Raw genomic sequence first — 27,982 nt, forward strand, 5'->3', positions numbered from 1 at the left:
CTGGGAGAGGCCAGGTGGTCCGCCCAGGCCCCGCTCGGCCAAGACAAAGGCCGCCCCCGCCCGGGGCCGCGCCCCTCCTGGCGGCACCAGGATAGACCTCTGGGCTGCCTGAGTCTCTCCTTCAACTCAGCTGACTCGACCCCCCTTTCTCTCTCTCTCTCTCCCCCCCCGTCCCCCTCCCCTCTGCCCCCCCACCCCCACGCCTCCTGTTCGTTTTCCCGTTTTCTCATCCGCTGTCTTTCTCTCCGTGTCTGTCCTTCTCTGCTCGCAGGGTTTTGGGTTTGTAACTTTTGAAACTGGCTCAGATGCTGACCGAGCCCGGGAGGAGCTGAATGGGACGATCGTAGAGGGACGGAAAATTGAGGTGCTCAGATAAGTGTGCCGGGGCAGGGACGCCCGTCACCCCGGGCCCCCCCGGCCCCCCTGTGCCCTGTGAGCACCGGCCGGGTCCCTGGGGAAGCAGAGCCCCAGGCCGCACTTGTGGGTCTGCGCTTCAGACCCACCCAAGGACCCCGGCCCCCGGCCCTGCTTCCTCTCTTCCTGAAAGAGAGCCCCCAACGGCGGGGTTCGCCAGACGCCGGGAGGACCCCAGCAGTCATGTGTTTGAGGACCGTGCCAGCCTGGCCCGGCCTGCAGTTGGGGGGTTAACCCGCCCAGACCCCCGCCCTCCAGCCTGCCGCTTCCCTCGCCCTGGCCCCCACGGGTCGGCAGCACGAGGCCAGGGCCTAGAATGGGACGCAGCCCAGGGGAGCGGCGGGAAGAGGAGGCAAGGCCCCCGACAGCCCCGCCTCTTCCCTGTCCCTCACCAGGGCTGCGGCCCGGGTGTCGGCCCGGGGTGTCGGGGACCGGGGCTCCCCGTCCCCACCCGCACAGGGCAGCCAGGCGAGGTGCAGAGGGCGGGGTCGGCAGCCGACCAGCGCACAGCACTTGGGAGAGGCCTGGGGAGGGTCCCAGAGGAGGAAGCTCTGGAGGCACTGACCCTGGCCAGGCTCCGGCCGGGCATTCGGTGGCACCCAAGGCTGTGCCCAAGGCCCCAGGGGCTGACACAGGCCCCTCCTCAGCTTCTCCCGCCCTGCCCTGCTCTCTGCTCCCTCCTGCAGAGGTCTCCCCCCACTTCCTAACGTGCACCCAGCCCCTGGGGCTTAGCGGTCTGGAGAGAAGGGCCCAGCCCGTGGCACCCGCCTGCCCCTCCCTCATTGGCCTTGTCCCCCATGGGCCCGGGAGCCCCATCAGAAAGCTGTGACCTCAGGGGACTGGGGCAGCGGGGTGGACACCGGTGCCGCAGCTCGAGGGTCTCTGCCCACGGCCCCCTGGGCTGGGGATGATCGGGGGCCGTTCTTCTAGCTGGCCTGAGAGCACTTTGAGGAGGGGCCGCCAGCTGGCTTCTCCAGTGACCCTGGGCTGCCAGGGAGAGGCTGGGACCGAGTTTGTGGAACTGCCGTGGGTCGGCAAGAGCTAGGGAGTCGGCGCCGTCCCTGAGCCGAGGGAGCAGCCGTGGCCAAGGCTTCCCGGAGGGGGCAGCGCAGCCGGGAGAGGAGACCCTCCCCCGCCACCCCCAGCCGCCCCCTCCGAGGGGGCCGTGCAGAAGTGCAGAGCAGGGCTGGGGTGGCCCGTGGCCCCCGGGGCCTGAGGCCCCCCTCACCCTCCGCTCCGTCTCTCTGGGCAGGTCAATAACGCCACGGCCCGAGTCATGACCAACAAGAAGACTTCAAACCCCTACACCAACGGTAAGGGGCCCGGGACCCCGGGGAGGCTGCAGGGGCCGACGGAGGCCTTGAAGGAGCCCAGGCTGCTGGAGGCTGACCTTCCTGGATGCTGAGGCCGCCCCCCGCCGCCGCCGAGGCTGAGCTCTCCCGGTCAGAGCGGCAGGCCGGCCAGCAGGAGAGCTGGGGCGGCCCACCCCCAGGCCCACAGCTGGCCCCCCGGCGGCCGCGCGAGCAGGCTGCAGGCCCCGTGGGGTGGCGACCACCTCCTGGGTGGTCTCATTTCCAGGCTCTCAGGGAAGACCCAGGCCAGAGACGCTCAGTGTGTAGCAAGAGTGACAGCGAAGGCAGGGACAGGCTGCTGGCCCCTGGGGGTACGGAGAGGTTGAGGCCACCGGCGGAAGTCCCGCTGGCCCAGGACGTGTGTCCGCCGAGCAGCGCTGCCGCCCGCCCCACGGCAGAGGCGGCCAGTCCTCTCCGACGAGGAAGCAGCGCGGGCCGCGCGCCGGCTGCGGCTGCGAGAGCGGCTGAGGGGTGTTCCTGTGGAGCAGCAGCTCCCCTGGCGTGACCAGGTGTTGCTGTTTAAGGAAGAGAGGAGGGACCTCAGGAACGGTGGACCTCAGGCTGCCTCTGCTCTGGGGACCCTGACAGTGGCAATGGCCTGGAATTGACAGGTGGAGGCACCAGGAAGCCAGAGTGACAGAGGGCCCTGGGATTCCAGAGCCGGCGGGCCGAAGGGCCGAGCCGCCGGAAGCAGCAGCCCCACCTGCGAGGGCGGCCTTGGGAGCCACCGGGGGAGAGGCCGGCGGAGGTGGGCTTGGGCCGTGCCGCCAGGACTCAGCTCCATCGCGGCTTCTTACGGAGGCGACTCAGTTCTTGGGACTGGAGGTCTCCCCAGGAGACAGAGCGTTTCTTCCCTCCTTCCCCGAGATTTATAGGCGTTTCTGTGCCCAGCAGGAGCGTTCAGACACACACGTGTGTGTGCTGTGAGGTCGTCGGGGCCATTGGTGGAGGGCAGCCGGCAGGCTCCTGGAGAGTGTGGGGGATGGGCCCCGGGAGGCTCAGGGTCACCTGCCCTGCAGAGGGGCGCCTGTCTGAACGCCTGGGGCCAGAGCCCACTCAAAGCCGGCTGCTTGCCACCCGAGGCCCCAGGCCGGAGACGAAGGCTGGCCCAGAGCAGCAAGCGAGAGCCAGGGCGTGGCCAGGACCTGGGTCTGGCTCCGCCCCAGGCCAGCTCCGTGGTGTGAGGCTGCTGCCCTGTTGAGCCTCCACTTCCTCATCTGTAAAATGGGAGGGTGCGTGCCCGCAGTGGGTGAGAATGAGTGGCACCCGGAAACGTGCCCAGGAAACGCCAGCTGTCCTTACTATCAGAATCCGAAGGCACCTTCCGCGGGCTGCTCTGGGAACAAATAGGAGGAGCGCGAAAGAGGATTCAGCTTTGGGAAAAGCAGCGCTCGGGGGCTGGCCCCGGGACACAGGCCCTGCCGCAGGCGGCGGGGAGAGCTTCCGGGCGGGGGCGGGGGGTAGGGGGGGCTCCCTCTGGGCAGGCTCTGACCCTCCAGGAAGGCGACCAAGAGCCCTCTCGAGGCAGCGCTCCCACAACTGGGCTCTGCCAAGCCTCCAGAAGCCCCCTGTCCCAGTTGGGGGCATGCCCACGTTTGCAGGGCGTGCTCCGCTTTCCCTTCCCGATGCCCTCCCGCAGAAATCACGGGCCCAGGGGAGCCCCAGCGCCGGGCAGGGGTGGCCCCGGGCAGGCTGGGGAGGGCCTCAGTGTGGAAAGAACCCAGAAGACTCCCAGGCGGGTGGGTGGCGAGCGGCTCGGTCCCTGTGATTAGGTCCTCGTGAGGCTGCAGCTTTCAAGAGGCCCGAGGTCAGTGTGTCGCCTCCTGCTCGCGCTCAGACCGCCGAGGGAAGGGGTCCCGCCAGCAATCTGTCACGGGGTGGGGGGTGCTCCCAGGGGCGCAGGCGTAGCGTGCGGTAGGGAGAGGATGGGGAAGGCAGTGATCGGGTTCTTTGCTTCTGTTCTAGGCTGGAAGCTCAACCCCGTGGTAGGCGCAGTCTACGGGCCTGAATTCTATGCAGGTAAAGGCTGGAGCTCTGGAACGGGGAGGGTGGGGGCGTGGCTTGGAAGGGCCGGTGGGTGTGGCGGAGGGCGTGGCCTGCGCCCCCCCCGCCCCCGCGCAGGGGCCGGGTTGTCGACCCATCGCACCCTCTCTCTGCCTTCCCACTCACTCTCCCCTCTCTCGCCTCCTTTCCTGCAGTGACGGGGTTCCCCTACCCCACCACAGGCACAGCCGTTGCCTACAGGGGCGCACACCTACGGGGCCGGGGCCGGGCCGTGTACAATACGTTTCGGGCTGCGCCGCCTCCGCCCCCCATCCCTACGTACGGAGCGTGAGTACCGGGGGCGCACGGGGAGGGAGGCGCGGAGAAAGGCCCCAGGGAGTGTGGGGAGGGCGGCCTGGGGCAGCTGGAGGGCTTAGGCAGCCTTTCCAGAACTGTGGGGGCCTGTGGGAACCCCCAGACCTTGGCGCCGCATTCTCATCTTGATAGGCGGTACCCTTACTCTGCCAAAAGGTCACTGGCACTTAGGGGACATTTAGAGCCCCAGCCAGAGGCTTCCATGGGATCCTGGTTGGCCCTGGAGGTCAGCGAGGGCCTTCTCTAAGCCCCCGCTGGACCGTTTCCCTGGCGCTGCGCCCTCCCCCCGTCGGGGGGACAGCCGCCCTGCAGGAGTGGGGAGGGGATAAGCGAGAAGGGCCCGTGGGCCCCTGGGTTCATGGGAGAAAGGAGCTGACCAGCAAGGGTGTTACTCTATTGTTATACCAAAACAGGGCACTGGAGCAAACGCTTGCTAAAATGCCAGTCCCGTGGGCAGGGCTGGCACCCTGCCCCCTCCCTCCTCAGCAGACACCGGAGCCGGCCTACCCCACCTCTCCAGCGTTCCCACCACTTTCTTGTCCGTTTGCTTCCAGGGTCGTGTATCAGGATGGCTTTTATGGTGCTGAGATTTACGTAAGTGCCGCCCGGGGGAGGGGGGAGTTGCCCAGGCGTTGGCTGCCCCAGGAAGGGCCGGTGTCCCCCCAGCCCCACCCCACTCCTGTCCTCCAAGCCTGGGGTGGTGGAGGGGGTGGGGCACATTGCATCCCTGGGGACCGCCCACAGCCAGAGCCGGGTCGTCTGCACTCATGTTGGGAGGAGTGAGGGGTCTGCCAGCAGCCGGGTGAGCCAAAGGCGTGGCCCCCCATTTTGCAGAGCACTGTACGATGGGGCAGAACGTGGCTCCCCTGCGTCCCTGGGGCCAAGGGTGAAGGTTGAAAGGCTGTGTCCGCCCCGCTAAGCCCCTGTGCGTCTCTCCCTCTCCCTTACCCTGCAGGGAGGCTACGCAGCCTACAGATACGCTCAACCTGCGGCGGCGGCGGCGGCGGCCTACAGCGACAGGTACCCCCGGGGACAGCGAGTGGGGAGGCAGTGGGCTGGCCCCGCAGGGCTGGGCGCAGACAGACGGGACGGACCCACTGCTCAGGGGCCTGGGGGCAGGGTCTGGACAGAGGAGAGCAGGTCTGAGTGGGTCTGGAGACCCCAACACAGCAAGCCCCCCAACTTCTGTAACCACTTCCTGCTTGCATGACGGGGAGGCTGTGGGCCCCCAGCTCCCAGGTGGCAGACAGCTCTTCCCCCGGCTCTGGAGGCCCCGGGTGAGGGAGGAAATCAGAGCCTCTGACGTTCAGGTGCTCCCAGGTCTGAGGCCTCCGGCGCCAAAGAGGAAGGGCACGTGGTGCGCACCTGCCTCCTCTCATGGGCGCGAGGAGACGGGAGGGGCAGGGAGGCCCCTGCGACACTGGACAGCGGTGTGTGTTTTCGGGTCAGGTCCCGGGGGCCCCCGCCTGCCCCGGGTCCTGTGGGTGCTCAGCCTTTGGCTGCAGAGCCCCCGCTGGGGGGAGGGTGCGCATCGCCATGCTGGGCGCACGGTGCGCACTTGGTGGAGGGCAGCCGTCGCTCCTGCCCACGGTGCCGGCTCTGTCCTGGGGATGCCTGGCCCTCGCTCCCAGCGGCAGGCAGCACGTGCCGCGCCTGCCGGGCCCACGCCTCCTCGCAGCCTCTGTGGCTCAGGTGCAAGTGTTTTGTCAGGTGCAGAGTAGGCCCCACAGCTCGGCCCGGCCTCTTTCACACGCAAAAGAAACTGAGGGAGAGGAACCTCATCAAAGGGACACCATGCCACCTGCCTCCTTGGCATCGAAGTCCCTGCGACTTCCGCCCCACGCAGCCCCTGCCTCCAAATTCCTTCTGAACTTGGCCCCCGTCTCTGGGGACCGGGGGCTTTTCCCTCCCTAAGAGCCCTGTGAGGACCCGTTCTCTTCCCTGTGGCACCTGCGAGAACAGGTCTCCACCCCCGACCCCCATCAGGCCAGCACGCTGGACATATTAAGAGGGTGGCCCGCCGTGGTCCAGACACTTCCTTCCAAACAGGCAGGAAGGATGGCGAGGGGGGTACAGGGGAGGGACCTTCTGGGAGGATGCTCAGGACGGGTCTGGGAGGAGGTGGGAGGCCTGTTGCCGCCCCTCACCTCCCCCCACTCGCACCCCTCCCCACACTGTCTCCCCAGCTACGGCCGCGTCTACGCGGCTGCCGACCCCTACCACCACACCCTCGGCCCCGCGGCGACCTACAGCATCGGAACCATGGTAAGGAGGCTGGGGGCTGGCCTTCGGCTTCGCCAGGAGGAGAGAGCACGGCGCTGTGGCCGGGGTGGGCGGGCCGGCCCTTAGGAGGAGGACCCAGACCTCAGACCAGGGTCTGGGGCGCAGTGGCTGGCGGGACCAAGGCCAGGATTTGAGCTGGGGGCGGGGGAAGGGGACTCGCCCGTGTGGCTTTGTGGAGTTAGGAGGAAGCAGGTCCGCCTGGACGGACGGTCAGAGAGCGGCTCAGTGACGGCGCTGGCTTTGGGGCCCGCGCTGCCCTCGGGGAAGCCCACGGAACCGCCCAGCCGAGCTCCTGAGGCAGGCAGGGCCCGCGTCCCCTCCTGTGGCTGTGTCCGTGCCGTGGCCCCTCCGTGTCCTGTCGTCCCTCCTGTGCCTCCTCCCATCGCACCGAGTGGGGACCAAGGGCTGCCCGCCATCTGCCGCGCTCCCGCTCCCCAGCCTCTTCCGCGGCCCCGGGGAGCAGCGGGGCTCCGCACGGGCCAGCGCGTCTGTGTGCGCACCTGTGTGCGGCCAGCAGTCAACACATACGGCCTGCTCTCCCTGTGCCCCGCAGTCTGCTTCCAGGGGACACCCACTTCCTGTGCCCGCCCTGCCCCCCAACCCCGGGCCGTGAGCGTCGGCTTTCAGCTGGCTTGCCGTCCAGCATCAAAGATGAAAACCTGTTTTGGGGGGTGGTAAGCAAGGAGGAGGTTCGGAGCCAATAGGGTTTTTTTTTCCCCATCTCCTTTGGTTTTGCTTCCTCCCTCCCAATTTTTGTTTTGTCTGTCTTGATTTTTAACGAGCCTCAGACACCCCAGGCAGCCTGCGGTGACCGCCGGCAGCCACAGGGAGCAGGCCGCTCTGGGGGCCCGCGGCCTCTGGGTCCGCTCAGCCCGCGCACAGCTGCTGGCTGCAGGCCTGCGCTGACCCACAGAGGGTTCCCTCGCGCTTTTTTATTTTTATGATTTTCTGTTTTTCCCCCCAACTTTTCTTCTCTGGCACTTGCCACTCTCTTGCCTTTTCTGGCAAAACTGGCGGGGGAGGTGGGAGGTTCCTTGGGGCCTCCCTGAGCCAGGGCCAGGGGCAGAGCAAGAACGCCCACAAGCTCTCCCCCAAGGGACAGAGCAGGGGACCTGGTGACCCCGGAAAGCTCCTGGAGCTGGGCAGGCAAGCACAGCCGCTCCCAGGGAGGCCACACGTGGGGCCCTCACGTCTGGAGGGCGCAGCCCTGCCTCACGGCAGCTGCGGGCGCTCTGGAGGTGGGTCTATGGCTCACCCCTCCCTGGAGGAAGCAGAAAGGGGCGGTGAAAGGCCAGCCCCGGGGAGACTGCCCACACCTTGTCACCCAGCAGCGTGGTGGCTGCAGGCCCCGGCGCCCCGGCCCCGAGCCCACCAGGACCTCAGACACAGCCCCCCGCACCCTTCTCCCCAAGCAGACCCGGAGGGGGCGCAGGAATCAAACGGGAGTTAGCTGGTTCTCTTTTTGGTTTTCCTTACTTTTTTTTTTCTTTTGGCTCCCCCGCCCCACCGACCCCAGGCGGCACTGACTGGCTGTCTTTCACCTTTGATGTTGCAGGCTAGCCTCTGCCGAGGAGGGCACAGCCGCTTCACCCCCTACTAGCAAGAGGCCCAGCCCCTAACAGCATTCACAGACTGTCTAGTACACACCAAACCCAGCAGCCCAAAGCCAGGCCCAGCCAGCAGGAGGACAGTGCGCCGCTGACCTCGCGACGCTAAAGTCCATAGGTTTCACCTCCAGCCAGCGGGGCCCCCCACCATGGCGTGTGTGTCTTTGACCCCGGTTACCCCTGTTGTCTGAAACCCTGGTTCCTATTTTGGCTTTGTTGACGTTGTGCCCCCCCCCGACTCCCAAGCCATTTCAGGTATGGTGTGCGCATAGGGGCAGGGGCAGGGGCAGGGGCAGGCTGGGCACAGGGCCCTCCCCGAGAGCCAGCAATAGAACCGCACGCACGAGGGCGGCCCACGCCCTTCCTGGGGTCTGCAGAGCCGCCGAAGATGCCTGGCCTGGGAAGCCGCCCCAGCCGGCCTCCCCTGGCTGCTGGGAGCCAGGGGCTCCTGCCCCCCGCCATCGGTGGGGGGAGGGGGCGGTCACAGCCTCGACAGGCCTCCCGCCACGCGGCAAGCCACGGGAGCGGTGTGCGCGCCCCGATTTCCCACCCAGCTGAAACTAACCTCCCTGATTAAACTTTATTGACACTCCTGCCGGTCTGCAGGAGCCACACCAGCCTCTGTTGTAAGAAATCAAAGCGAAGGAAGAAACTGCCCTGCCCGGAGGCCCGGTGGCCTAACACCTGTGCCCCCTGAAGGGCCCCGCTGCCCACGGTGTCCCCAAGGCGGGTCCCCGCCAGCCTGGCCTGGGTGTGTGCGCTGGATCCACGACACCTCCTCCCCTCCCAGGGCTCAGACGTGCCCTTTGATCGGGGGCTATTTCAGAGGGGAGGCCTGGCCGGAGAGCGGACCAGGCGTAGGGTGAGGCCCACCCCCAGCCTGGGTGGCGGGACAGTGCTCTGTGTCACCCGTTCACCTGGAGAGGCGCGGGGCTTAGCTCTGCCCCGTGAGCTCACACACCCCCAGGGCAGACGCGCTCGGGGAGGGGATGCTGGCTGGGGGCTGCAGCCGAGGGAGCTTCCGAAGGCTTCCGCCCGGGCCGGCCAGACCCTGGCCGCCGGCACCTCCAGGGCAGGAAGCAGCGGCATGGGCCAAGGAGCCCTGGTGGGCGACCGAAGGTGCCCAAGCTGGGCTTCCGAGAGCTGACGGCCGGCTAGGGGCTAGGTGTGGGCCCCTGCCAGCCAGGGCATTGGTTCCTTGCTGGAGGGGTGGGCAGACCCACTCTGGGCGCCAGCCACACACCACCCACTGCCCAGGGCGCCAACCTCCCTGCTGCCTCGCTGCCCGCAGTGCGCCTGACCTCCGCCCTCCTCCCAGCAGAGCCTGCCTGCCTGCCTGCCTGCCACCAGGTTCCCTGTGGCTCCCCCACTCCTGCCCCCCTCTGCCCTGGAGGACGCACGTCCCCTCTGACTCCAGCACCCACAAGATAATGGGTCCTGAAAGCAGGGGAGTGGGGGGCGCTGGGACCGCAGGGCACGTCCCTGGCGCCCGCCCTCGGCCCTGCGGGGTCTCGGGCCCTGTCCCCGCCACACGCCTGCAGTCGCTCCCGTGAAACTGCACGTCCCTTTCTGTTTCTGTTGTAGTGAGAGCTTCCGCCGTCTCCTTCTCGGACCACGAAGGGCAAAAACAAAAAAACAAACAAAAAAATCACAAAACAAAAAACCACACAAAAAAAGATGTTAAGATCCAAGCAACACAAAAACCAACCAAACCAAGATGCATCCACCACGTCCAGGTCTCACGCGCCGGGGAACCGCAGCGAGGAGCACGCCCACCAGGCCCAGGAGCGCCGCCGCGCCCCTCCCCACGCGGGCAGGGGCCGCGCTGGGGGGCCTCCGTTTTCTATTCAGTCTTCCTTTCCTGGCCCCCGCTCCCAAGGCAGTGTGGGGCCCGCGGAGGAGGGGCCGCAGGCCTCGCGGGGAAGAGCGGGCCAGCAGGACTTGACCTTTGTTGCCAACTGTGCCAGTGGAGGGGACAGCCGGGCCGGGCGGGCACGGGGAGGGGGGCCGCTTTCCATTCCCGGGGCTCTGGCTTCAGCCCGTGCCCGCCACCCTGTGTCGTGCGCTCTGCGCCCCGCTCCCCCCATGCCACGCCACCCACGCCCGTGCCCTGCGCACCGGGGGAAGGCGTTCACGGGCCACTGAGACTGCCCAGCCAGCAGCCCCGGGGTCCGACCCCCACACCAAGGGCTGATGTGGTTCCAGAACTACGGGGCACCCGGGCACCCCTCCCTCCACGCGAGGGGGCCCCCGGGCTACCCAGCCAGGACTGACTCCTGTACCTGAGAACGCGAGGCGGCGAAGGACTCGAGGCCAAGGACTTGCTCTCTGACTGGCTGGTTTTGGTTCCCTTTCTGGAGGACGCCCTGAGCCTGGTCTGTGGGAGGGACAGCTGACCTCAGGGTGCCTGCCGGGACGAGCCCTCCCCGCCACTGCCCTGCAGAGAGCCCGGGCCTGCCGGGGAGCCGGGGACAGGCCAGCGCCGGGCTGCACTGCAGGCTTGGGAGTCACAGAGCTGTGGGTCCGGAGGGGCGGCCTAGGGGAGGGGCAGCAGCCGGCAGGTAACAGGGAAAAGCCCCTGGCCAGGCAGGCAGCTGGAGTCGGGACAGCAGCAAAAAATATTTAAAAAAAACCAACCCAGGCTCCCAACATGGCTCCACTACTGTCTCATGAAACTTAAAAAGTAAAGGACGACACCTCACTTTATATTCTGCATCAGCTCCTGAAGCGAGTCTCCTTTTCTATTCCCCGTGTACAGAGCCCCGCCCCCGCCCGTCCGAGCCCCCGCGCCGCCCCTTCTCTAGCCGCAGCCGTGCCCGCCCCGCCCCCCAGGACTGCAGCCGGGCCCTGGCTTCCTTTCTTACCATTCTGTATGCTTCCCGGGTGTGCCCATTCAAACCGACAGTATTATTATTATTAAGATTATTAATAAAGATTTCTTTCTTCAAACCAGGACGACTCTCTGATTTGGCGGCCCCCGGGCGCAGAGGGTGGAGGGCGCCGGAGGACAGGCCGCTTGTCCCCGGAGACGGCCTGTCTGTGCGACCTGGTGGCCCGCGGGGAGCCTGGGCTAGATCCTAGCCCTGCGGGGCGGTCCTCCCGTACCCGTGTCGGGCCCGCCCGAGCGGGGCCTGTGCTCCCACAACCCTGCGGGCCTCCGGGCTGGGCCTCCCGGGAATGGGGTGGCCAGGGGGGCCGAGCCCTCAGCGACGGCCCAGCCGCGGCCCAAGGAGGCGCTTCGAGGCAAGCCCTCCGCTCCGGCCACTGGGAGGCCCAGTCGTGGACGGCTAGCGCGGGGAGCGCGGCCGCCGTCCCGCCGCCCGGAAGAGGAGGAGGAACCGGGAGGGGAAGCGGCACCCGGCGCCAAGCTAAGGGCTTAAGGCCCTGGGCCTGTGCGCTGGGACAGGGCCGACCCCGCCACCCACCGAGCGAGCCCCAGCCGCGCCTCGAGGATTCGAGCTCTTCATTATCACAAGGCCGGGTAATTTATTTCAGGGCGATTACACCGGTGGGGTGGGGGTGGGGGCGGGGCACGGAACGAAGCGCCGGCGTCTGTCTGAAACTCGCCGCACACGAGCGCCGCCGTTTGGCAGTGGGGCGGGGCGGAGTGGCGCTGGCCAGCGCTCGGGGGCAGGGCCGAGCCCCTCTAACTGCGTGCTCACCAGGCTGCGAGGAAGTAATTGTCACTATAAATTTTCCCTCCTCTGCATAAAATATTCGAGGAAACCACTTTTTCACGCCCCTAAAAAGGGACGGGGTCTTCGTGAACTAAGTCCCAGCTGTGTCGCCCACTTCTGGTGCCCAGCCGCCCCCCACGGCTGGGGGCAGAGGCCAGGAGCCCCGGTTCAGAAGGAAACAGGCTGCGCGCGCGGCAGGGAGCCCTCGGAGCCGAAAGAGGCCGCGCTGGCCCAGGGACCTTCCTGTCCCCGCGGAGGCCTCCTCACCGCTCCCGAGCTCATCTGGCCACGCGTGTGGGGCGTGAGAAGTAAACGTTCCGATTAGAAAAGACACGGCACCTGGGACTCCCGTGCCGTGCTATGCGAGAGGAACGCGGGCACCTAGGAAGGTGGGCGTGGGGGCCAGTGTCGCCCTGGAAGCCCCTCCGCTGTCCCCAAGGCTGTTTTTGCCGGCCTACCCGGCACCTGTTCCGAGGCCGATGGGCTGGGCGGCGACTGCACTGCCACCTGGTGGCCTCTCCCCTCACTACAGCCCAGTCAGGTCTGCTGACCCGGAGCTGGGACCCCGGCAGCTGGGAGGTGACGCCAGTGTCCTGGCCCCTGGCAGCCCTCTGCGCCTTGTAGCTGAGGTCGAGGACAACAGGGATGGGGAATAACCCCATTCCCACCCTGGGAGGCCTGGGTGAGAGACCCCCCCGAATGAGGGACGCGAGGCCTTTGTGCCCCCCACCCCCAGGCACCGGAGAGGAGCAGAGGAGCCGGTGGCAGGCTGCCCTCAGGGCCCAGCTGTCACCAGGGGAGCCATGGGGTTGGGGGGGGCCATCTCCAGCTCACCGCCTCCTCTCCTCGAGCTGCGGGCTGTCCACAGCCCTCACAGAGGGAGCAAGGAAGGTGCTGGGAGAGAGGGGGCCCCTGCACACACCCTTCCGAGGAGCCCCGCCCACACCTAGGACCTGGGAGAGACACAGCAGGCCCCGGGCCGGTAGGGACGCAGCAGAAACGGGCCGCCCAGGGGAGCAGCGCCTGAGAAAGCACGACCCGAGGCGGTGTGGCCCGTGGCGGCCCACCCTCCGAGCCGGCCTGGCCGGGGGCCCTCTGCTGAGGGGAGGCAGGCCATCCCGGGCACCATCTCCAAGTACAGCCCCCCCAGCGCCTCCGCTGGCAGCCTGCGCCCCCAGAAAGCCGCCCCGCTCAGTAAGTTTATTTCTAATCGTCTCACCTGGGGAATAAAAAGTTCTCAGCAAAAGCCTATTTGGAAATTCCCTTTATGGGATGTTCTGGACTCCCAAATCCTCTCATTTCCCGGGGAACTGTGTACTACAGAGAGCGACTGGACAAAGATGGGGGTCCACGCGCCTCAGGGGACCATCACCCAGCTGGCCGACTCCTCCGCTTCCCTGTTCCCAGTGCCCGGCCCCGAAAGCCACAGGCCCCAGAAGCCACAGGCCCCGGAAGCCACAGGCCCCGGGCCTTCTGCCGCCTGCAGTGGGGCCCCAGCGTGGGAGAAGCCTGCGCCGAGCGGTGGGAGCGCCCTCAGGGCTCGCTCACGTGCTGGGCCTGGAGTACAGCAAGGCCGCCCTGCCCCACTCGGCCTGGGGCACCAGGAACCCCTCCGTGGGGACAGGCTGCACCAGGAACTCCACTCGGCCATCCTGGCCCGGCCCGGCCTCTGCCACCGTCAGGTCCACGACCCGGTACTGGTTGACAAAAGCCAGGCCCAGAAACGTGGGCTTCTCCGGCTCCAGTGGCCCCCCGCTGGGAGGGCCTCCTCCTGTCCCTTGGCCACAGTGGATCCGGAAGCATCGGACGTGGGTCAGGGGGTAGGACCAGTGCAGAGTGCAGCTAAGCCGGAGCCCAGTCGGGGGCCCTGCGCCCTCGAGAGCCGCCTCCTGCCAGCGGGCCCGAGACACGGAGACGCCCTGCACCCGGGGCAGGGGGCTCAGCAGGCTGTAGGCATCTACCACCTGGCGGGAGAGAGAGGCTCGGCGTGGCTGGAAGCCCCGGGGGGTTCCAGGTGCCACCCTGCACGCCCCCATGCCCCGGCCCCCACCCTACCTCCCTGAGCCAGCGGGGCAGGACAGACGCCTCGGCCAGGCCCCCCTCAGGTGTCCTCTGGGCGCCTGACCTGGATCTCCCCAAGGCGGCAGGCGAAGCTCTCCTCGTCCTGGCTGCCCGGCGGCCGGGCGAAGCTCACAAAGAGGTCCTCCAGGAGGCAGCCGCGCAGGCTGAGCTCGTAGCAGCTGCGGGCAGGTGGGCAGGCTGCTCACGGGGCGGCCTCCGCTCCGGGCCGTCCGAGCTGGGCGTCCAGGGGCCCGGAGCCGTGGGGGAGGGCAGAGCCGTCCCCAGGTGGGCCCCGCGGTCAGTGGGGAGCCTGGCCCGGAGGCGCGACCACGGCCACTGCCAGAGGGTGCCCTGGGCTTGCTTCCGGAAGCTGCCTACAACTCGGGTGGCCAGTCCAGGGCCCCACCATCCCTCCAGTTCTGGGGTTTCTCAACAGAGGACCCCTCACTCCACAGGTCCCCACAACAATGGCCGTTCCCCGTGGGGGACTCAATAGGAAGGAGAGGGACTCACCGCTGGACCCAGCCCCCGCTGAGCTGCTGGCCACAGCGGGCCGCCCACCTGGCCAGCTTGGTGGGCGGCACTCGCAGGGGTCGGGGACTGTGCCTGGAGCTTGTTTCTGCTGGGGGAGGAGACACGGGACTTGAGAAAGAGAACCACCCACAGCAGGGCAGGGGACCCAGGTCCCGGGGGCTGGACAAGGGTCCCTGAGGCCGCGGGCGCTCGGGCCCGCCAGGGCAGGCTGAGGCCGCAGGGAAGGCGGCCAGGGCGGCGGGGAGGCACGTAAGTACGCAGACGGACGCCAAGACCGGCCACCACCTCGGTCTCCTGGCCTCTCCCAACCCAGGGGGCGTCCTCCCGGCCACTGCCACGGCCGGCAGGAGGCCCCCGCCCAAGAGGACCACGGCCAGAGGTTTGGGCTGAGGTGAGCCTCCCCATCCGGAGCTGGACCACAGCGACGGCCCAGTACCGCCAACCAGCGCCCCCGCACCCCGGGCGCCCGTCTGCACGCCTGCTCCCCGAGGTGTCCCGAGGGGGCGAGGCCTGGGAGGCGGGCAGGAACCGAGCCCCCTCACCACTCAGCGCTGAGATGTCACCGACGTGACAGCTGCCCGCGTCCCCCGTGGTGAGCTCCAAAGCGACGCTGACTTGGGCAGGCCCTTCCAGCTTGTACACCAGCGACAGGAAGATCTTGGGTGGCACTGGGACCTGCAGGGAGAACAACCTGGAGGAGGAAAGTCCCGCGATGAGGCCGGAGAGGAACCGCTGAGAAACTCGGGGGGCTCCGGGCCCCACCACCACACCGCCCCCCAGGAAAGGGCATGTGGGTGGCAGCGGCTGCTGCACCCACGTCCTGCCCTCGCTGGGGACGGCCTGCCCCCAAGGCCGGATCCCCCCGTGGCCGAAGAATCTCTGTTCCAAAATCCTGTGCACACGAGGAAGCTGAGGTCGTCAGAGCCACAGGAACAGAGAGTGGGTGCGGCTGCCTGTGCCGACGCCGGCGCAGGAGTTGGTGCCAGCGGGGCCACTGCAGCTTTGCAGGGTGAGGTCCTGGAAGCTGGTTGCCCGCCAGCGCGCAAAGAGCTCACACTACCGTATGGCACACGCACAACCGGTTCATGCGGCAAACTGGGGGTTACGTGGTTTTTACTGCAACAGAACGAGCCTCAGTTCCGTCCTGTCCTCCCGCGGCCCCTGCGCTCCTCTGCCCGCTGAGGGTCGGCACCGACAAGGGAGGGGCTGGCGGCCCCCACCTGTCTCCTCGCTCACGCACCTACCTCACAGCCACCTGCCCAACCTTGGGCGGGATCAGGCCCCGGATGAGCAGGGAGCTGCCCCCGTTCCAGGCATCGGCCAGGCAGACGTGTGTCTTCACCCAGCCCTGTCCGTCCCCTTCCGGCCTGTGCTCGCCAAACAGGGGCTGGATTTCCTGGGCGCCAGGGTGATACCAGGGCCCCACCGCCTCCTCCTGGAGAAGGTAAGATTGGAGGTGTGCATGACGGGACAGGAAGCGCAGAGCCACCACCGTCCCCTCACAGACGCCCAGGGTCTGCCGCCTCTCCCAGGCAAGACCCCAAGACATGGAGAGAAGGCGGCCCCTCTGCCAGCACGCGGCCGAGCCAGGAGCCCCACAGCCGCGGTCACCAGCGCGGGGACCCACACACCTGGCCATAGCAGACTCTGCGAGTCCCCATGCCCAGGCAGAAGGACGTGACAAAGGGCAAAGAGCAGATGCTGTGCGTGGGCAGATAGCGGGTCAGCAAACTCCAGAACCTGCAGGGAGACGCACGGAGGCCGCAGCTGAAGGCCGGGGCAGGGCGCACTCCCGGGCGCAGGCTCTCCCGCATCCCCTCCAGAGCAGCTGCGGCCCCGGCACCACAGACGCGAGGTAGCGTCCCGTCTCTGGGGCCCTCCCCCCGGAAGCAGCCAAGGTGGGTGAGCCCCTCATTCTGCCTTCACCAGCCCCTGGAGAGCAAGGCCCGAGCTCCTTCGAGAAGCCCAAGGAGTCGCCGGAGACCCCTCACCGCCATCAGCCCACGCTCAGCCCCCAGGCGGGGCAAGACTCACTTGTCCTGGTTCTGGAAGAATTCCGTCTTCTCCAGACACTCATAGACCCAGCCGGGCGCAAACAGGGCCACCGAGAACTCGTGCTTCCGGATCAGCTCCAGCGACTGGGGAGGCGGCAGTTGGGGGTGCTGGGCGCGGGACCCGGGGGGAGCCGGGCTGCCCTCGCCCTCCCAGCCCCGCTCAGCTTCGGGGTCATCCCCTGCGGTGCCACCGGCAACCGGAAGTGGGCGCTCCACTGGGAAATGGCCCCGGGAGCAGGGGGTCCACAGGTGGGGCGCTCACAGGGTGCCTGTCTCTCTCACTCCACCTCCCATTGTTATTTGACTCAGAGGGGGTGGAGAGAACCTTCAGTTATTGGATTAACTCAGCCACTTACGCTCAATTAATCAGTGAGACCGTCCCGTGGCCACCAGGAAGGGGCGGGGCAGCCTGGGAGACAGGCAGACGCCCTACTTATCCCACAGCAGGTGCCCCCACCCATCTCTTCTCGCTGCTGACGGGACCCAACTGGCCAGAACGCCAGCGGCTCCCGAACTGCGGGGCTTTCACCTCGGACGTTGGCCCCGAGCAGCCCGTGAGAGGAGGCGTGGGCACCTCTATAGAAAGTGCCCCCGAACCGCAGGAAGGGGTTGGGGCCAGGACATTAGGGAACAGCCTGGCCTCGGGTCACGATGTTGCTTGGTGCCTGTTTTCCCGCCCTGGGAAGAGCAACTGCCGCCGGCCTTTCGCGTGAGGTGGGACGGGAACGCAAGGTCCCCAGCACCCGGGGTCCATGGGAAGCGCTGACGCCGCGGCCCGGCCCCCGCCCCCGCCCCCGCCCTGGGGCCGACGCCCACCTTGTTGGTGTCGAAGCGGCCCCCCACGACGCTGCCCCGGCCGAACACGTCCACCCCCACGTAGACGTCGGCCTGGCGCTCCCCGGCCTGGCCCCGCATGTGCTCCAGGTGCTCCTCCCGCCAGTTGTAGTTGGTGAAGATGCCATCGCAGGCGTCAAAGAAGACCCTGTGGGCAGGGAGGGGGCGCTGAGGGCTGCGGCGAGGGGACAGGACGCGCCAGCCCCTGCACCGCAGGCGGCCCGGGGGCGGGGCTGCCACCCTGCGGGCTCACCGGTTGTGCTCGTTCAGCTCGTCCTGCCACTTGAGCTGCCCGCTGCTCACCACGCTGTCATACCAGAGCACCAGGCCGCCCGGGACCTGCTGGTGCAGCTGCGCTGTCAGGTACTGGAGAAACCGGGGCAGGTTCCCTACAGCAGCCGGCTGCACCCAGGGACGGAGACAGGACCCTCGGTGAGGCCCGGCGGGGGTGGTCACAAGTGCCCGGCGCAGGACGGACAGGACCCCCGATCCCACCAAAAAGCCGTGGTCCCGGGAGCCCCTCAGGCCCACAGCAGGGTCCAGCCGGATGCCCGGCTCTCCCTTCTGAGGCAGGAAGGACCAGACGCAGCGGTCACAAGACGAAACACCGCAAGAAGGGAGGGTGTCGCGAGAGGAAGCCACACAAGCAGCCCGAGCCAAGCAGGACGGAGGCGGCGGCGGACGCATGTCGCCTCGAAGAGCCAGAGAGCAGAGCCCCGCCACCCACGGTTTCTGGACCCAGCGCTGGGGCAGGCCCCGTCTCCAGGCAGCGCAGAGGGAGCTGGCTCTCCCTGGGAAGCGCGAAGCGGCTCCGGCTGCTGTCACAGGAAGCTGGCCTGGGTGTGGGCGCGGAGGAGGAGGAGGCGGAGGAGGACACGGCGGGGGACGGCCCGTGGCAGCAGGCGCTGAGCGGGACCCACGCCACGAGAAAGGCCGTGCTCACACTCAGGGAGTTCTCAATGTTGACCAGCCAGCCATCAAAGCGCAGAAACTGGGCCATCAGGACCAGCTGATCCGCCACCGCCTGGTACGAGCGATCGTCCCCGGCCAGGAAGGCTTCGCAATACTGTCCCCCTTGTTTCCACTCGGTGATGAAAGTGCCTGCGGGGGCAGGGCAGCAGCGGGGTCAGGCGTGGGCTCCCCTGGCTAACGCCGCCGGCAGCGTGGTGCCTGCAGCATCCCTGTGACCGGCTGAGTCAGATGCCCTGGGGCAGGGCGCAGCCGCGCCGCACCCTCGCCCCGCGGAGGCCCAGAGGCAGGCGGAGGTTAAGAAATGCGGCCGTACCCAGGGGTCGGCCACCGCGTGTTTTCATCATCGTGACCGACCGTCCTGGAACACAGCCACCACCTGCCCGCCTGTCACCTGCGGAGGCGCCTGCCTCGGCAGTAACTCAACAGTGACCCACGGCCCACAGAGCTAAAGGTATTTCCTCTCCTCTTCAGGTCAAGCCCGCCTGCCTCCGCCCGTGCGGACCCATCGAGGCAGCTCCCGGTGAAGCGCTCCCTGCTGTGGAGGCAGTGCCCGGCCCTGACCCCGTGCGCCACCCGGCAGCCGCGCTGTGGAGGCCGGCTGAGTCGCAGGCGCAGCCTTGGCCCTTACCCAGCATGCAGACCCCGTGCCTGTGGGCGGCGTTGGTCCAGCCCACCGGGGGGACGGTGACCATGTGGTGGCTGAAGTACACAAAGATGTCGATGTGCTGCCAGTGGTAGAAGGTGTAGGCGCTCGAGGCCGCCGAGCCCTGGACAAACCTGGTGGAGAGACAGAGCCAGGCTGGGGCCCGGAAGGCAGGGCGAAGCCTCGCGGCCTCCCGGGGGAGACCGCCGTCCTGAGCGAGGCTCTTCCCAGTCCGTCCATCGGCACCGACCGAAAGCCGGCGTGCGCCAGGCACCGCACAGAGAGTAGGGCGAGGGGCGGATCGGTCTCCAGGGAAACGTGTCCACCCAGCCCAGCAGGCCCTCCTGTCGGAGCCTCGGTGCCCAGAGAGGACACGAGAGGAGGGCAGAGGAGCAGCAGGAGTCTGCAAAGCCCCAGGCGATCCACGCTGTTCCCCGTGCGCAGCTCCTCCCGGACAGCGTCCCGGCACGCAAGGCTCCCGGACCTCATCAGCCACCCCTGACACAAGCCTTCCCGTCAGCAGGGAGGTCAAAGGGTGTTTACCGGTCGCTGGAGATCTGTGAGCTCACGGGGCAGCAGCCATGGAGGAAATGCCCCTGACAGGGCATGTGAGAGCTCGAAGCATCCAAGCCCGAAGCCAGGGGGCCGAGATGGAACGAGAGCCCCGGTGAGGAAGCAGCAGCAGGAGACGGGAGAAGGACCAAAGGCCCGGCCAGGCTCCGGAGAGGGTGTCGTGCTGCTGCGTCCTGACCGACCAGCCATATTCAGGCGCCAGCGGAACCAGATGGTCTCAGAGCTGCCCCCGAACCGCCTGCCGCCCTGCGCCCTCCAGGTGAGGCGCCGAGGCCCGGGCTGCTCTCCCGCCCGACTCCTCAGCCCCCAGGCCCTTTCTGCCCGGCGGCGCCCTCCCTCCCCTCCAGCCCGGGCCCTGAAGGAAGACAAGCACAAAATAAAGGTAGACAACGTCCTCCCGTGTCCTTACTTGTCATCCAGGTACCCGCCCATCATGTCGTGGCAGAGCAAAGTCCGGGGCCTCCGGCTGCTCAGGGGGGGCTGCCGACACTGGGAGGGCCCCAAGGCCACATTAAAGCCGTCCTCCATGTTGGGTGTCCACGCCAAGAGCTCCTCCAGGGACGACAAGTAAAAGCTGATGGGGGTGGTGGTGTCCTTGTCATAGTATCTGACTGGTCAGAAGAGGAAGCAGTGGAAAGTATGGGATTATTAATAACAACGACTGAGAGAGAACTTGAGACAGGAAGTGGGTGGCCGGCCAGGAAGCCCCCAGGGCGAGCGCGGAGGTGGGGTGGGGTGCCCCGGCCTCTCACCCGGCAAAGGATCCGGGGTGAAACTGACCACTTCGCGGAAGACGGCCTCCTCTTGATCCTCTTCAATTCTAAGCAAAGAGGGAGTTTTTTATTTTTTTCTAAAGAAAAGGGTAAAGAAAAAGAACACTTAGGAGCCAATGGACCAGGCCCATACAGACACACGTACAGGCAGACACGCTCTGGCGCGTGTTGCTAATGCAAACCGCGGAACTGCGCATCGGAGCGAGCCCAGCGGCTCGTCTGGCAATAGGCTCGGCCTGGGCTTGGACAGACGGGCAGCGCAGCCCCTGCTATGGGGCACGGACACGTGAGCCTCTGAACTCCAAGAGAGCCATCCCAACATCACCCTGGAGAGACCGGGGGAATACATCGCAGGTTTTGCTGCAGCCAAGGAGCAGGGCAGCTCGAAGAACTAGGCAGCGTGAGGGGCCAGGAGGCTGCGGCTCGTCTTCTCCCTGGTCCACGGCTCCCTGCGTGGGTTCTGTGGGCCCAAGCCCCCGGGGAGGGCGGCGGGGCGTGCAGCGCAGGGCTGTCCTGGGGGGCGGCTCTCGGGGAGAGAACACCCTTGGGGCCTTAAGGTGGAAAGCGCTGGATAAATAATTAAACCGCCCTCATTTTTAAAAGCGATTATTACTCTTGTTACTGCAGCAGTGAGAGGCGGCCCCAGGCTTCAGAGTTGCAATTCCCTAAACCCTCCAGCTTCCAAGGCCACTTCTCCATTAACAGAAGTGTATCATCTGTCAACACCCCACTTCCATGTCCTGTTCTGCAGGGAGCGGGCAGAGCTCCCTGTTGAGGGTCTGCCTGAACACTGAGCGAGACCTCGGGGCGGGACCAGGGCTCCTAATGTACAGAGGTGGGGGGAAGGGACGGGACCGATTCAGGCGGAAATGCCCCTGCCCACCACGCTCCCTTTCCAATTTCGGAGCAGCGCCGTCCTGGCGCCCAGGGACCAGCCAGGCACCACCCAGTGGCACCACCTCGGAGCAGCCAGGGACCACTGGCTTTCCACTGCTGTCCGGGCTGAAACACCCAGTGGCCTCACTGAGCGGGCTTTAAAAACAAAGTTGCAGGGGCTGCTCCCGGAAGGGGGCCACAGCTGCGCACCTGACTTACCTCCCAGGTAAGCAAATGCCCCAGCGAGGAATGAGGCCGCGGCCCAGAAGGGCATGCCCGTCCCTTTCTGGCCTTTGAGGCCTTTGTGCCTCTGCCCATTCTGGTCCCTCAAACTGGAACACCCTTCTCCCCATTCTCCACCTACGCAATCTCCCTCCTCCCTAAAGATCCAGGTCACACTGGCCGCTCCGGGCACCACGCCTTCCTGCCCGGCGTGGACATCAATACAGCCACGATCCCAGTGGCACCGGCCGCCCCCAGTTACAAATGCCACGCTAGGATTCTCTGCCTAGACCCGCGGCCGGGCACCGAGGGCCCGCTGCCTCGGGAGGGGCGCCCGGGTGCCGAGACCCTGTGGGCGCCAGCTGCTGCGCGGAGCGGTGCGTCCCGGGGAGGGCTGGCTGCCGAGGCGGGCAGGCGGCGTGGGGTCCGGGGCGTGGGGTCCGCGGCCCGCGGTCCTGCGCCCGAGCCCCCCTGCCCGCCTTCCGGGGCTTGCCCGCCCCGCCCCTGCACACCTCTCCCTCCGCCGCTGCCGCTTCCGAAGCTCCTCAGGAATCGCGGACGCCCGCGCCCGGGACTTGCGCAGCGCCCCAGGCGCCTCCATGACGCTGTCGCCCGCTCGGCTGCGCTCCCCCCGCCGGCCGACCAATCGCAGGCGCGGGGACCGCCCGCAACTGCCCGTGCGCCAATGAGGACGGCGCGGCGCGCGGAGCGGGTGCCCGTTCCGTCTGGGTCCTGACGACCGGAGCTATGGGCTCGTACCCGCGTGGCCAGGATTTTTTATATTGTGGGCCGGGCGGGGGGGGGGGGAGGGGCGGAGTTGAGGGGCGGGGCGGGGGCGGGGCCGGGGCGGGGCCGGGGTGCGCTGAGCCTGCCTTGCGAACTCTCTGGCGCTTACCAGCTTCCTCTTTCAGAATGAGCGTTCTCCTGAAGGTCGCAAGATCATTAAACCCTAGAGGTTAGATCAGAATTCAGTTCGTCTAACCCCTATTCACAGGTCATTCTCAAGAAAGGGGAAATCATAATTCTCATCTAGGTATAGGTATGGACAAGTGTTAAAGATTTTATTGTCTTCCTTAGCAAAGGCACCAGGCATGTTATAACCTGTTCAAAAGACCATGGAAAAAGCGACCCGTTTATAGATCAAAAGTATTGAAATAACTATGTTACTAGAGGCAGAGCTCGTTTTTCCACACGGTGGGGCCCTGGAGACCCCTGAACCCCTGGACAAGTCAGTTTGCACATTGTGAAAAAGATGCTGAGCGACTAGAACACAATACAGCAGGCGTGTGCAATGAGTATATGACGCACAGCTTTCTCGTGCAGCACACGTCTTCCTACACCCCCAGACCAGTGCTCTACAGGGCCCCCCAGCACCCCAGGCCTGGAGCTATCTCACAGGTGGCATCTCTCCAGCGTCTTGGGCACAGCGAAAGTGATGGAAGGTGGCCTGAGCAACCAGGAGGACAGGACCTGCGAGACCAGGCTCGGGCCGGGCCCCACAGGGCCCCGCGGGGGCCAGCCCTCTCTCTCCTGGCCAAGCCCCAGCGCCTCTCCGTGCAGCTGGGAGCGTCCCCGCCGGCCTGCAGCTGCCGCCCGAGCCAAGTGGAGTGAGCCAAGTCTCTTTATTATTGTTGCGGACTTTGAAGCTTCCACAGCCCCAAGCTTCCATAAACCCCGAGAGTGGGGAAGGTGACTAAGGCTGTGGAATGGGGCCCTTGCCGAGCTGCCGGGAGGACCGGTCAGGCAGGAGCAGGAGGCAGCAGTCCCAGGGAGGACAGGGATTGCAAAGACCTGGATCGCCGAGTTCACGCCAGCTGTGCTCAGCGGAGCACAGAAGGTGTGGAGTCCTGCTTTGACCTGCATCCAACCAGGTGGGTGGGGCGCTCACCTGCAGCTTAGAGGTTAAAAATAAATAAATAAACATTTCATTCTTAGAACTAAAACATAGTTCTGCGAGAGACTTAAGTAGCCCTCAGGTGATGCTCAGTCTCTGTGGGGAAACCAATAAGCCAAGGCCTCCGCTCTTTGCTCCCCTCCGCAGGTTAGCCCCTGGTCTAGGGGAGCAGCGAGACCCCGGTCACCCCGCACACCTTCCCTGGGCAGGGAGGAGGTGGGTCCTGTGGCCTCGGCTGGCAACCCAGATGACAACATCCCCAGCAGCCCTGACAGCAGAGAGGAGACGTGGGAGCAAGCCCTCCTTTGCCAGAATGGAAATGACGTGAGTGATTCTGGTTGTGCCTGCAAAACAGAAAGACACGCCCTCCACTTTTTCTTCCCTGCTTCCTGCTGGCTGCCAGGTGGGTATGAGGATGTGATGGCAGGAACCACAGCAGCCACATGAGGCTATTAAGTGGAAGCCATATGTGGAGGACACAGAGCCACAAGAGAGAAGAGGCCTGGGTCCCTGAAAGCACAGGCCACTGTCCTTCCCTGGACCGTGTGTGTCCAGACTCCGACGTAAGGAAACGAAACTGCGGTCCGATGTAAGGCAATAGTACTATTTGGGCATTTATTACAGGAGCCAAATCCAGCTATGACGGGGAATACAAGAATTTAGAAAAACTCAAAACAATACCTTGCTTTCATTTTTGGCAAAATCCTCTTAGCTTACTCTTTCTTGGTGCGTCCTTCCTGCGGTACAACTCCCTTTTCCTTCACGCAGGCGGATGCCTCCGACCAGCCAGGGCGTGAGCAAAAATCACTCCCAAGACCTCTGAAGTATCGTATCGTTTCCTTTTGTAGAACCCTCGTAGGCACTCAGCGAAGGCTCAGCGAGGGAAGGGGTGCGGGGCTGGCCTCGGGCTCCAGCGGGCTCCCCTGACACCCACAGCGGCTGTACCCGGGCGCCCCCAGACATCCTGCGCCGTGGCACCCTCCCACGCCTGGCCCGTGCACCTCCGCCCGGGAACCCAAACTCGCTCCACCACGATAGACGGCAAACCACCGCGACAAAGGGCAAACCTCCACGGCAAGTGACAAACCTCCACGACAAATGCCAAACCTCCATGACAAATGGCAGGCCCAGAATACCTGCCCTCGCTGGGTCCCTGTGTTACTACTCTAACTGCACAAACGTTACATTCATTTTCTCCTTTTAATTATTTAAAGCCCTGCAGATACTCTTAGTGTTTTATCCACCTCCCTCCTGGCTCTCTGGCCTCCTACCCCATCCTCAGAGACCCCGAAAAATCTGCCCAACACCAGCAGCTTGGCCTGCGCCCCTCCAGATGTTTTAAAAAAATTTTACACACGGGCATGTCCCTGAAACTATATAACCTTGTTTGTGTTTATACAAATGGTATTGCCCTGGCTGGTGTGGCTCTGTGGACTGAGCACCGGCCTCCAAACCAAAGGGTCACTGGTTTGATTCCCCGTCAGGGCGCTGCCTGTGTTGCGGCCCAGGTTCCCTAGTTGGGGGCCGGCGAGAGGCAACCAATCAATGTATCTCTCACACATTGATATATCTCTCTCCCTGTTTCTCTTTCCCTTCCCTCTAAAAAGTAAGTAAATAAAATCTTTTTTAAAAATGTATTTTTAAAAAATGGTATCACATTGTTCAAGTTATTCTGTGTCTTGCTTTTGTGCCCAGCGATATTTTTTTAAATCAAGCCACATTGATTTATATGGTTTTAATGTGTTCATTATTATTACTACTTAACACACTGTCGTTTAAATGCATTACAATCTACTTACCCATCTACCTATCAAGGACATTTCAATAGCAAACGTTTGTTTGCCATTATTTTTTAAATGTTAAAATGGACCTCTTCGTATGAACCTTCTTGGATATATTTCTTTTTCCTGTACAGAGAAAAACAGGCATAGAGCTGCTAACAGTAATCACACCCGCATTTTCAGTTTCAGCCGTCACTAACTGCCGTCCCACGGGGCTGCCCCAGATGTGCTCCCCAGCTCGGGGTCCGTGCGGTTACCCCGAAGCCTCCCCAACACTGACGTAACCGAACTGTAAGATTTTGTCCGCACTGGATGGGTGCACAGAGGGGCCTCGTTGCTGTTGGGACGTGTGGTTCAGCCACTTGGAAGTGGCTGATTTCTTCTGTGACCACCCTTCTGGGGCCTTTGTTCTACGGTGGGTGTCGCCTTTCCTCACTGACGTGTGCGGGGGCCTGTGTCCTGGAGTCTGCGTCTTACTTGTCAGTGAAGCGGACAGGGACGCGGGTGCGGCCACGGGTGCAGCCACGGGAGCAGGCGCGGGAGCGGCTGACCTTGGAAGTGTCCCGAGGCCCCGCGCCCTGCGGCCGTTGCGGATTTCGGGACAGAGGAGCTTATCCGCAGTGTTCTCTGTGGTGTAGCTCCTCTCCCTGTTCAGGAGAGCCGGCCGGGCTCCCAGGTCATGACGGTGTTCGCCTGTACTTTTAGAGAGGAGTTAGTTGTCTTTGTTCTCCTTTGTTTTGTTTTATTGTTGTTTTTACCTGTAAAACTCCCAGTGGGCTTTGGAGGGGGGATCTTTCATATTTTACCTTCCCTTTTGGTGCTTGGCCTCCTCGGACTCCTGACTTTGCCCCGGGCCAGTGCTGCTAATCAGCGCTTCCCTGGGAGAGTGTGCGTTTCACCGAGGCTTCCCCTTGTTTCTAACCAAGTTTTCTGGACCCTTGGGTGTGCCGCCTTTTCTGCCGGACTTGTTTATTTTGAGGCTTTTTTGGTAAAGGACTGTCTGTTTTCTTCATCTTTTCAAAACACCAGGGCTGGGTCTTGCTGCTTCTTTGCGCGTTTCCTGTGCCCTGCAGTCTGCTTTCATTTTCTTTCCCCGTATTTTCTTTGGATGCTCAATACTTTGCTGTTCTTTTCCTGGCTTCAGAAACAGGCTGTTTGGTTACTTATTTTTCAACCTCTCTCGCTTTGCTCTGAGGGCGGCTGAGGGGCTGGTTCCCGCCTGGGAGTGGCCCGCTGTGACCACAGGTTTTGATAAGGAGCACTTTTATTTTTGTTGAGCCCAAAGGCTGTCATTTCTGTTAGCTCCCCGGGGACGCATCCCAAATTGTCCCTAGTGCGGCTGCAGTCGAATTCATCAGCCTTCTCTCTCTCAGGGTTAGTATTTTTGTATCTTTTTCAAAATGTCTTTTCTTACCCTGAAGTCAGGAAAATATGGAACATTCCGCCCTCTGTTATGTTCTAGAAGTCTGCCACCTTCGCCTCAACCCCGCAGCCCCCGGGAGTTACTTTTGCTTGTGGTCTCGGTCCCACTTCGTTTCCATCGTGCGGACCCGGTCGCTCTGTGGTCTGGGCCGATGTTCCTGTTTCCGCGTGGGCGGCTTGCAGGCCCCTCTTTCCGCATTTGCTGGGGAGGCGGCCTCCTCCACTTTCCCTTTCTTGCCATTTCCTCATCAGGTTTTGGACGGGATTATGGCAAAAACGCATTGGAAAATGTTCCCCTTTACTCTTTTCTAGAAGCATTGTGCAAGATCCAGGTTATTTTTTCCACAACTATTTGGCGAAGTTTACTCATCAGTCTGAGCCTGGAAGTTTACGCTGAGGAAAGCTTTTTAATGCAGATCTATGTTGTACTTTTAAGACTTCGAATCCTCCCTTTCCTCCTGAATTAATTCCTCCTGAATTAAAAAGTTCTCTTTTTGAAAAACAAAAAGTGTTCATTTCTTCTCATTTTTCAAACTGATTAACATAAAGCTATTCCTGATATTCATGCACTCTCTCCCACCTCTGAAGCACCAGTAGGACGTTTATTTCATGGTGCTTTCCCTGTTTCATCGATTTCTCTTCCATCTTTGGCTCCTTTCCCTTACTTTCTTTGGGTTTCGCTTCTTGTTTTTTCCTGACTTCTTCAGGGAAACGCTTGTCTCAGTTGTCCAAAGGCCTTCTTCTCAAAGGTGGCAGCAAAAGCTACGTATTAAACACAACTCTGCCACATCCTGCACATTTTGCCACATAGTTTTCTCCTTTTCGTTAACTTCAAAATGTGTTCTCAATTTCTTGTGATTCCTTTTTTAATCCATGAGTATTGAGGGGTATACTTCTTAACTTCCAAGCGTTAATTTAATTTTTGTCATTGATTTCGAGCATGACTGCATTGTACTCAGAGAGTAAACAGTGTATCATTCCATCCTTTATAGCTAAAACATCGTCAGTTTTTAAAAAATAGTCCGTGCTCACCAGAAAAGACTGTGCGGTCTTCAGTCCGTGTTCTAGGTACGACCATGAAGTTAGGTTTTTAAATCGTTTTGTTCTAATCTTCTATGCATGAAAAGACGCTTAGCCTGCCAGTTAGCGGGGGACAGGGCGTGCGGCGGGGTACAGATGCTCAGTTTACTGGCTGTCCCTGGCCAGCCTGCGCCGGGCTGGCGGCCAGATCACGAGGCCCGGCGGCCGCGCCCCTCCCTGCAGACCTGACTCGGTGACTGGCCTGCACCTGCACATATGACTCCGGCACTTTCTGCGTTAACATCTGCTTTGTCTACTCTTACTTTAGTAAATGCTACAGGGTAAGTATCTCTCTCCGCTGTCTTACTGTCTTGCCTTACTTTCTTACTTACCTTTTTATATTCCTGTGGTTTAGCCATTGTCTTGTAAATCGTTGGCGGTTTTTTTTGAACTTCGTAGAATAACCTTTGCCTTTTAATTGGAGCAGTTCGTCCACCCATTTACATGTAATGTAATCACTACTAGATTGGGTTTTAAATGTCTTGTTTTACCAAATGCTTCACATTTTTACTCCTCAGTCTGTATTCTTGTTTCTCTCCTTCCTTTTCTGAATGGCTTTATTGAGATCTAAT

The 27,982-nt window shown here is 63.8% G+C and overlaps 2 protein-coding genes across 9 annotated transcripts in view; one reads left to right on the forward strand and one right to left on the reverse strand.

Annotated features, from left to right (window-relative positions):
* Positions 1–10,821, forward strand: part of RBFOX3 (RNA binding fox-1 homolog 3) — a 269,214-nt gene extending 258,393 nt beyond the window's left edge. For 4 of the 7 annotated variants that reach the window (XM_054593393.1, XM_054593394.1, XM_054593391.1 and 1 more), the window contains 8 exons: positions 272–364; positions 1,667–1,727; positions 3,732–3,785; positions 3,965–4,097; positions 4,538–4,718; positions 5,080–5,144; positions 6,311–6,389; positions 7,963–8,063. In XM_054593393.1, the coding sequence (XP_054449368.1) occupies positions 272–364; positions 1,667–1,727; positions 3,732–3,785; positions 3,965–4,097; positions 4,538–4,718; positions 5,080–5,144; positions 6,311–6,389; positions 7,963–8,007 (711 nt within the window). In that variant the 3' untranslated portion in view covers positions 8,008–8,063. Of the gene's footprint in view, positions 1–271; positions 365–1,666; positions 1,728–3,731; positions 3,786–3,964; positions 4,098–4,537; positions 4,719–5,079; positions 5,145–6,310; positions 6,390–7,962; positions 8,064–9,598 lie in introns of those variants that run through there. The other 3 variants (XM_054593392.1, XM_054593396.1, XM_054593397.1) reach the window with 3 other exon arrangements.
* Positions 10,822–13,143: 2,322 nt separating this feature from the next.
* ENGASE (endo-beta-N-acetylglucosaminidase) lies at positions 13,144–21,977 on the reverse strand. Of its 2 annotated transcripts, none has more exons than XM_054593303.1 (14): positions 21,746–21,977; positions 20,115–20,182; positions 19,772–19,973; positions 18,775–18,923; positions 18,118–18,275; positions 17,428–17,576; positions 17,157–17,322; positions 16,321–16,424; positions 15,918–16,026; positions 15,531–15,721; positions 14,829–14,977; positions 14,266–14,374; positions 13,817–13,931; positions 13,144–13,655 (listed from the first exon to the last, which is right to left on the reverse strand). In XM_054593303.1, exons 1-14 carry the CDS (start codon positions 21,832–21,834, stop codon positions 13,236–13,238), a joined length of 2,178 nt encoding a protein of 725 aa, XP_054449278.1. In that variant the 5' UTR covers positions 21,835–21,977; the 3' UTR covers positions 13,144–13,235. The 2 variants fall into 2 exon arrangements, with proteins under 2 accessions (XP_054449278.1, XP_054449279.1); XM_054593304.1 differs by having other exon boundaries at positions 20,115–20,212; positions 21,746–21,826.
* Between the last annotated feature and the right edge of the window lie 6,005 nt (positions 21,978–27,982).

The sequence above is a fragment of the Pteronotus mesoamericanus genome, unplaced genomic scaffold, assembly GCF_021234165.1.
Source record: "Pteronotus mesoamericanus isolate MK-2021 breed Mesoamerican mustached bat unplaced genomic scaffold, CSHL_Meso_final scaffold_408, whole genome shotgun sequence".
Classification (NCBI taxonomy): Eukaryota; Metazoa; Chordata; class Mammalia; order Chiroptera; family Mormoopidae; genus Pteronotus; species Pteronotus mesoamericanus.